The sequence below is a fragment of the Momordica charantia genome (assembly GCF_013281855.1).
Source record: "Momordica charantia cultivar OHB3-1 chromosome 11 unlocalized genomic scaffold, Mcharantia_2.0 BLBB01000011.1, whole genome shotgun sequence".
Taxonomy (NCBI): Eukaryota; Viridiplantae; Streptophyta; class Magnoliopsida; order Cucurbitales; family Cucurbitaceae; genus Momordica; species Momordica charantia.
This window is the reverse complement of record NW_028275159.1, coordinates 12,033,199-12,042,441: the sequence shown is the minus strand read 5'-3', so window position 1 is coordinate 12,042,441 and position 9,243 is coordinate 12,033,199. Positions and strand designations below refer to the sequence as shown.

General features: G+C 36.3%; 1 protein-coding gene across 1 annotated transcript; it reads left to right on the top strand.

Moving 5' to 3' along the window:
• The first annotated feature begins 213 nt into the window (after positions 1-213).
• RH39 lies at positions 214-6,192 on the top strand. The gene is made up of 9 exons (XM_022287973.2): positions 214-883; positions 1,282-1,377; positions 1,740-1,928; positions 2,074-2,214; positions 2,558-2,698; positions 4,085-4,227; positions 4,956-5,085; positions 5,205-5,253; positions 5,493-6,192. The coding sequence occupies exons 1-9, from the start codon at positions 341-343 to the stop codon at positions 5,975-5,977; spliced, it is 1,917 nt and encodes a 638-aa protein (XP_022143665.1). The 5' UTR covers positions 214-340; the 3' UTR covers positions 5,978-6,192.
• The last annotated feature ends 3,051 nt before the right edge of the window (positions 6,193-9,243 follow it).

Here is a 9,243-nt window from a genome sequence, read left to right as displayed (position 1 = left end):
AAGAACAAAAAGAGGATATAGACCATATGAGGAGATCTACTGATTGAACAATTTATTTAAACATGAAACGGTAGCCATTCTGATTTTTTTCATTTTTTTTTTCTTAGAGAAAAACCTTCTGATTTTATAAAGTTTCTTCGAAAAGGAAAAATGAAAAATGAAAAAAGAAAAAGAAAAAGAAAAAGAAAGCCAAAATATCAGCGTATAGGGGTTTTAGCAACGTCTTACCCTGAAGCGTGGCGGATGGGGAGAGCAAATGAAGGAACTTAAAACCTCCATCTCTACCAATTTGTTCGCCGATTCTTCAAATTTGAGGTGAAACTCCATTGCAGTAAACGCCATGGGAGGCACAGGAAGAACTCTCCTCTCTCTTTCAATCTCCACAAACCTCTTACTCATGTCTCGTGTTTCGCCTCCCAAATGCTTCCCACTCCTCAAAATTCCGAAACCCGTCAGAATTTTCTCAGGATTTAGGCCTCTTTGCTCTGCTACCGCGGACACGACCCCTACCGAGTCCATGGAAACGACCCAAGTGATTGAACCCTTGAAGCACTCTCTTCTGCTCGAGAGGCTGAGGGCCAGGCATCTCAAAGAATCTGCTTCTAAAACTAAGCAGGCGAGAAGTACGCTGTCACCGTCTGTGGGAGGTGCTGAGGATGAAATGAACAAGGCGGAGAAGAAGAAGAAGAAGAATTTGGTTGAAAGTTTTGAGGAACTGGGGCTGAATGAGGAGGTGATGGGGGCTGTGAGGGAAATGGGAATTGAGGTTCCGACTGAGATTCAGTGCATTGGAATCCCTGCTGTGTTGGAAGGAAAGAGTGTGATTCTGGGTTCTCATACTGGGTCCGGCAAGACTCTGGCTTACTTGCTACCCCTTGTTCAGGTGCTTTTAGTTTTTCTAATTCAACGGTATTTTTGTTGTGGGTTCGCTTTAATTCGTTGTACATTTAATTGTCTTCTAGTATTTTAAGCCTGGCTATGATGTCGTGCTTCATTGTGCTTCGTGTTGCCACTGTACAATGCTCTAAATTTAGAAGAATCTTTTCTGATAATGCCTCCTTCTACATTGATATTTGTGTTCCCTTTTGAACTCAATGGATTGCCTGATTCCACTTAAGCAAAGCGGTATAATCTTTTTCTTTATCTATTTTTCTCTCTTTGTGCTTGTAATGTAGATATTGGCTCTGGAACCTATTGGTGTGGAAGTTTATATATTGAGTAATCTGTGTTCCTTTATGGTCTGTCAGTTAATACATGCTATTCTGATTTGTTGATTTGTAGTTGTTGAGGCGGGATGAAGAATTATTTGGTAAATTAATGAAGCCCAGGCGTCCTCGAGCTGTTGTGCTATGTCCCACGAGGGAACTATCTGAACAGGTTAGCTTTATTCTTTCTTCTGATTTTATCATCTGCTAGAAGTTAAGATAGCAGACTAGATGTTTTCATTTAAACTTGTAATTAGTTATTGGTGTGTTATTTAGTCTGTTAAGCTGAGAGTTGAGATTAGTTTTGTTATTGTTATTTATCTCTGTATTAGACAATGGGCTGTAAATACCCTTTGTCTTTTGATCACTGAGTACCGAATATAATGAGAATACATTTGTTGATCATCTCTCTGGACTAATCCTGAAACTAGATATAATTCTCCAAGGTATCTCAGAGTTACTTGGTTTTACTTCATGTACTGGTATGCAAATTTATATTGTATCCATTTAACATCGATCAAATGATCTCCATAGGTTTTTCGAGTGTCGAAATCTATCAGTCATCATGCACGATTCAGGTCTACCATGGTAAGTGGTGGTGGTCGGCTAAGACCACAGGAGGACTCGCTAAGTAATCCAATAGAGATGGTGGTTGGGACTCCAGGACGAGTTCTTCAACATATTGAGGCAGGCAACATCGTGTATGGTGACATCAAATACTTGGTTAGATTATGGTTTTTATAACCTTCAAGCCAGAACTATTTAAGTTCCGTGTTATTTTTGTGCAGTTCATTTCTTGCATTAGTTTTGTATTTTTTTCTTTGCAATGTATACTTGTGCCTTCATGATTGTGATGCCATTTTAGTAGGTTCTGGATGAGGCAGACACTATGTTTGATCATGGATTTGGACCTGACATTCGCAAGTTTATTAGCCCGTTAAAGCATCGTGCCTCATCACATGAAGACCAAGGATTTCAAACTATACTGGTTACTGCAACAATGACAAAGGTATACTTAGATATTAATTTGACGTCATTGATTTCAATATGATAGATGTATTTTGTTTTATCCTGCTGAATGAGATTTTTCTTCAAATCAATGTATGGGTTGATATTTTAGATGTAAGAAAAACCCTAACCTGGACATGCTTAATTTGATGGAACCCTGTTTGTTGTTGTTTCTGTAGAAGGGCATTAAATGTTCTTTGAATGCTTTTGACAATGTGTTCTATATGCGAAAGTGATTTCCTTTTCTAGTCAATAGCCGGTAGATTTAATTACTATGCTGCACTTGTTTCAGTGTGGATTTTGGTTTTTAGAATTCTTGGTCTTGTATGGTCTGGCCATTGCAGGCAGTTCAAAAGCTGATTGATGAGGAGTTTCAAGGCATTGTGCACTTACGCACATCAACGTTGCATAAAAAAATTGCATCTGCTCGCCATGATTTCATCAAACTTTCAGGTTCTGAAAACAAGCTGGAGGCATTATTGCAGGTCTGAATATTATATTTATTTATTGGATGATTCTTAGTTGGCTATGGATGTACCCATAAATATTATAGACTCTAGTTCTCCTTATTTAGTTATTTGCATGAAGTTCATACTTGTGCTGTTGGCTTGTGGCCTTTGGATGCATCATTCTATTTTTCATAAATTTATGCGTATGTCCTCCTCACGTGGTTTGACTTAAGAAATAGGGAAATTCATACAGTTGTTGAAGAATTCCTAGTTTATGATAAGCTTCGAGAGGCTAGAGTTGGGAGATTGGAAAAAACCACTTCTGAGTTCTGACCACTTTATTCTACTCCATTCTGCTTGGTTCAAATGAGGTCTTCTACACTTTGTTTGGAGAACATATGGATGAGTCACAACCCAAGACGATAAAATTGTCGGTTAGGATACTGTCCAGCCAGCATGCACCAAGTGTAGAGGGTGAAATCGTTTTGACAAGAACGATTGATATATTTTCAATTTGCTAAAAATCTTTGACGGTTTGACATTCAGGAAGCAAAGAGATTCTATCATATATGATTTACCAGAAGTAGAAAAGTGTTTTCCAGGTCATGGGTTATCCTTGGTTCTGTGCTTTCCTGTGAACGAGCATCAGCAGAACATTACTCGTTTCTAGGATAGGGCCATCGGCTAAAGGGGATTGCTGGGTGGGTATTATTTTTCTTGATAATCATGGTGTCGAGTCTCACCCCTTGAATTATGCTCATGCCTGATTTCCACTAATCTTCAGAGGGGTTTTCCCTACCTGAAGTCCAACTCCAAGAGACAAGCTCTAGAAGATGAAGAGTTTTAAGTTATTAAGTTGAAGTTCTCAAGCAGGGACTTGAACCCAGGATCACAAATAGTATCTCCAATTATCCCAAGCTTTATATCTTTTATGCACCCTTGAGGGTTGCTGGGTGGGTATTCTTTGTAAAGGAAACAGACTTTCCATGATACTAAGAATACAAGCAAAATTAAGCAGGACTGCTATTTATTTTTTTTTTTACGAAAAGCCGAGCTTCCATGGAGAAAAATTAAAGAAAACAGAAGGGCATACAAAGGACTGTTATTAGGATAGGAGCTCATCCAAACATCCACCTCCACCCCCACCCCCAACTTCAATTGTTCATGATATCCTGTAAAGAGTATTTGCTAAATAAGGTTGATAAATAACTTCAAGAAGCTGCTATATGTTTAGTCACACCTAATCTCACTCCACTTTGAACATTTGTTTTCAAATATTCTCTAATTTCTTTCCCACCATATTTCCAAACGGATTGCTTTCACTAGTTTAGCCTAATCAATTTTTAGCAAATCCACATTATCTGCTTGGACTATTGCACTGTCTATCGGGCCTCATTTTTGGTTATTTTTGTGAGGATGCAGGTTCTCGAACCAAGTTTGGCTAAAGGGAATAGGGTAATGGTGTTCTGTAACACTTTAAATTCCAGCCGTGCTGTAGATCATTTTCTTGGTGAAAATCAAATTTCTACGGTCAATTACCACGGAGAAGTGCCTGCACAGAAGAGGTAATAAATTTACATGATGAACTGCATTGAAACATTATAAAATCTACCCTACTTAATGACGACAAGTTCTAGCTATTCTTCTGGCGTTGTTCAATGTGGCTTTTATAAAGTACTGGATTGTTGGTTGTTAGGCCCGATTGATAACCCTTTTGTTTTTAGTTTTCTATTTTTTTGTTTCTTCCCAATTCTTTTGGTATGTTTTTCACCCTTCTTAAAAAATACATTTGAATTCTTAACCAAATTTAAAAAAAAAAAAAAAAAAAAAAAGAACTACGTATGTTTTTTAGTTTTTGAGATTTGACTTAGATTTGAAAGTGTACTTAAAAAGTAGACAAAAGAATAACGAAACACATTAGCGGAAGTAGTGTTTATAAACTCAATTTCTAAAAACAGCCAAAATGGTTATTAACAAGGTCATAATCATCCAAGTTAAGATATTCGTTAAATTATGCTACTTGCTGTCCGTTCAAGTGATTTGTCTTCAAGCACCAAGAAGCAGATTTGAATCTGCAGCTAGATTTTCCCCTTCTATTGATTGTATCTGGAGAAATGTACTTCTAACCCTGAACTAAAGGGAAAAAGAGAGCAAAAGGAAGATTTTTTTTAGACCATAGTTATCATGGGGTTGTAGCATGCATGTCATAACCCAAGATTCTGACATATGTATATATTTCCATTCGGTTCTATAACATCGTATAACTGTAGTCATACCGTGTTTTGATAATCAGGGTCGAGAATCTCAAGAAGTTTAAGAGTGATGATGCAGATTGTCCCACATTAGTCTGCACAGACCTGGCTGCTAGGGGTCTGGACTTGGATGTGGATCATGTTATCATGTTTGATTTCCCTTTGAATTCTGTAAGAGTTATAATCTTTGATCAACTTGGTTTGCCAATTTATACACCATAATTTTTTGTGAGTCCACTATCATTTTCTCCCAATTTATCTCGTAAATGATACTTTGTTTCGCCTTCTAGATCGACTACCTTCATCGCACTGGAAGAACGGCTCGTATGGGTGCAAAAGGTTTGTTGCATATTCGTTAATTTACTTGATGCTTTGTAACTAACTCTGTTGTTTCAAGTGAACATGCCGTCTTTTCGTAGGTAAATAGGGGGGAAAATTACAATTATATTAGGTTTTGTGAGTCTATTTTAACTTTGAACTTTGGATTTTATCAAATATTAACTCAATGAGCTAAATACAAGCTTGAAGATTCTTTATTTGATGGATCAGCCACCTGAATTTTCTTTCTGCCTGTGTAGGAAAAGTGACGAGCCTGGTTGCGAAAAAGGATGCTATTCTGGCTACTCGCATAGAGGAAGCGATCCGGAAAAACGAGAGCTTGGAATCTCTCACTGCAGATAACGTCCGGAGAGACATTGCCCGTGATCGTATAACCGAGCAGAAAACAAAAACTGCGAAATTGGTCAGGGTTTCAAGTGAGAAAAGCAAAGCTAAATCATCATCAGCAGCAGCAACAACAAAATCTTCAAGTATCCGTTCACAGGGTTCATCTGGGAAAGCACCATCTCCAGCAAAGTCTCAGAAGTCCGCTGTTCGGGTTTCTAAGTCGGTAGATTCGTCTAGGAACAACCCGAGAAAACCATCTTCAGGATCGAAGAAGCCAATGGCTAGTAGCAGAAGGCGGCCTGGGATCGCCATCAAATCCACGGGTCCAAAACTAAATGTAGTCGGATTTAGAGGGCGGAGCAATCAATCTGATAAGAGACAATCAGTTTCCAGTTAATTATAGAAGTCAGGTTTTAGATCAGATTTTGATATAAATTTCCCTGTTTTTTTTTTTTTTTTGTTTCTCTATTGTGAAATGTTTTGATGAGTATAAATTAGTTTCAACCTTACCAAGTTTCTCTGCCATCAATCAATTTCCCTAGAAATGTAATTTTGCTGTTTTAAGTGTATATTTTGTCTTGAGGAGAACAAATAAGTTTCAGTTTCTACCAAGCCTCTCCATTGTCATGGGTTTCTTTTGTCATAGGTTTATGAATTAACACATTGGTAGAATTCAATAAGGAATTTTTTTTTGGACCGGAAATAAATAAATAAGAAAAATTTACGTTTGAGACCTCAAATTCGAACTTTCCGACGAGCTTATTATCAAGAACTCTGGATGTCTCTCGAGTTTTAGTTTTAGGGCAGGTGTGGATACTCGGGGTATAGGGGCAAAGCTATATAGCAATGGAATTATGATTTTGAAAATATAACATTTTTTTTTTAATTTTGCACTTCTATTTAGACATAATTTCCTATTTACTCTAGCATATCAATCATTTACCTGTATTAATTTTAGTGCTACAGTCGAACGTATATCATTTATAAACTTCTACTAATGATATAATCTATCAAATGTTTATCTTTGATATAGTACGATCATTTGCTATATTTAAAAATTTTAAATGTTATTGCTATGTTTGTAATTAGTTGCACTTTTTCTTAATCAATTGCGTTACAGTTAAGTTGGTGTTTATAGACAATTCTTTAATACTACTATACTTCACATTATTCTTAAATCATGCTCACGTGACATACAATAAATACAAATAATATTCATACTAAAATTTTCCCAAACAATTACATCTTCATAACGGTATATTGTTTACTTTAGATCCTGTTATGGATGATTTTCTACAATTCAGATTCCCTTTATTTAAGGAATTCAAATGGAAGATATCTTGGCCTTATGATTATGATATCCTATATTCAAGATATATTGATTGCCTCAAGATTCTCCCCAGATTCAGATAACCAGATTTCCTAGATGTATCAAGATTCGAATTCCACAATCCTTAAGGATCAGGATTCAACTCCTATAAATAGGGAAGTAAGTCAAACCCTAAAGGTATGCTCACAACACTCTACACTTTATACTCAACTACTCTGATTCTGACTTAAGCATCAGAGCCTGTGTGGCAAGAGCCACACCGATCTTTAGTGTTATTTTGTTTTGCAGGTCTCGTCGATCCCTTTATTTTAGAAGATTGATGCGAATTTGGCGGAATCCCAGAAGGCCAAATTTATGCATCAACAATTGGCGCCGTCTTTGGGAACGACTAAGATCTAAAAGTCAAGACGATTGACGACGAATTGACCGAGAACTACTTAGATCCAAGGAGATCTGGGGAGAAACGAATCGACATGTATTCTGGAAGCAGACCACAACTTTCTAACAACGAATGCCATACGACTCGAAACAAATCAATGAGTTCTGAGACAGGATCCAGAACGAACGAATCAACAAATCCCAGGACAAATCCTGGATGAGATAACGATGGATTCCAAAACAGACTCTGGGATAAACGAGTCAACAAATCCCATAAAAGAAAAAGCAACTGATTAATATATGGAGTTTCTACTTCAGACGATGGTAAGTTTGTTGTGTAATTCTGGTAGTTCATAATTACGAGAGTCAGGATTGATTTTTTGGTAACTGCATGTTAATAGTATGTTTCCAAAGATACTTACTCGTTTGTGATTTAAAAAAGCTCCTAGCATTTGAAATTTAATTAATTCCTTATTACTTGAGCAATTATCTTTTTATAAATTATGAATAAGACTTTTGACATTTGAAATATAATTAAATCCTTACTACTTGAGTGTTTATCTTTTATTCTAAATGAAAATCCCTCGAGTGGGAGCATGGGTAGTAAATCAACAGCTGGTCAAGGAACTCGATAGGGACAAACCTAGAAGCATGCCGATAAGCTAAAAGCCAATAAGTGAAACCAGGGAAAAGAATCCCAAGGTGCTAAAGAAGGCATGCGTACAGGCCCAGCAAGTTTAAAACAGAAAACAGGCAGGCCTAACCAATCAATGAAACCCACGGGTAGAAAACCATATGGCAAAAGCCAAAATAGGTTAAAAACCCGATGGTGTTGATTAACTTGGGGTAAAAAACCGGCAGAAGCCAAATATGTTAGAAACCTAAGGGTGTCAACTAAACTCAAGGTATAAAAGCCATTGGCAAAAGCCAAGTGGGTTAGAAACCCGAGAGTAAACCCTGAGGTACAAAACATGGGCAAAAGCTGGAAACCCAAAGGAAGTACCACTGGCCCTGTTAAAAGTTAGATCCCACGGCCAAAATCTAACAGTTAAAACTAACCGTATAGCAGTGCCTAAGAGACTTGATCGCAGCCAACGACAACAAATTGAGGCTATGATAGCCAGCCCATTAAACGACAACCGACTACAACAAAAGGGTATCGACTAGATTCAGGGTATAAAACCATTGGCAAAAGCCAAATAGGTTAGAAACCCAAGGGTAGACCAAGAAACTTGATTACAGTCAATTACAAAAGGGTATGGGGGCTATAACAGTCAGCCCATAAAAGGCGACAATTGACAACAACAACTGCTCTCAGTATTAAGAGACTTGATGAAGACCAACAGCAACAAAATACTCTCAAAGCAGAACTTTGACAATCTTTAACTTTGAGAGTGGGGTCTACTGTTATGGATGATTTTCTACAATTCAGATTCCCTTTATTTAAGGAATTCAAATGGAAGATATCTTGATGGCCTTATGATTATGATATCCTATATTCAAGATATATTGATTGACTCAAGATTCTCCCCAGATTCAGATAACCAGATTTCCTAGATGTATCAAGATTCGAATTCCACAGTCCTTAGGGATCAGGATTCAACTCTTATTATAACTACTTTACAACTTTTTTCTCTTGTCTCTCATGTATTAATTAGACCTATACAATTTTTAATTAATTTTTTTTATATATTTTTATAATTTCTCCTTCATTTATACTTCAATTTTTATTAGTTGATGTGATTTTATTATATAATATTATAAATTTATATTAATTAATATCAATAGATATTATTTGATGTAATTTTATTTAAATTATTCATTATTTATTAATATTAAATAAACTGTTATAATAAAAAAATATTTACTATCAATAATATAGTAATAAATTAAATTAAAATTTATTATTATTTTAATTAAAAAAGATTAGCACATATTTGTAATTAACAATAATG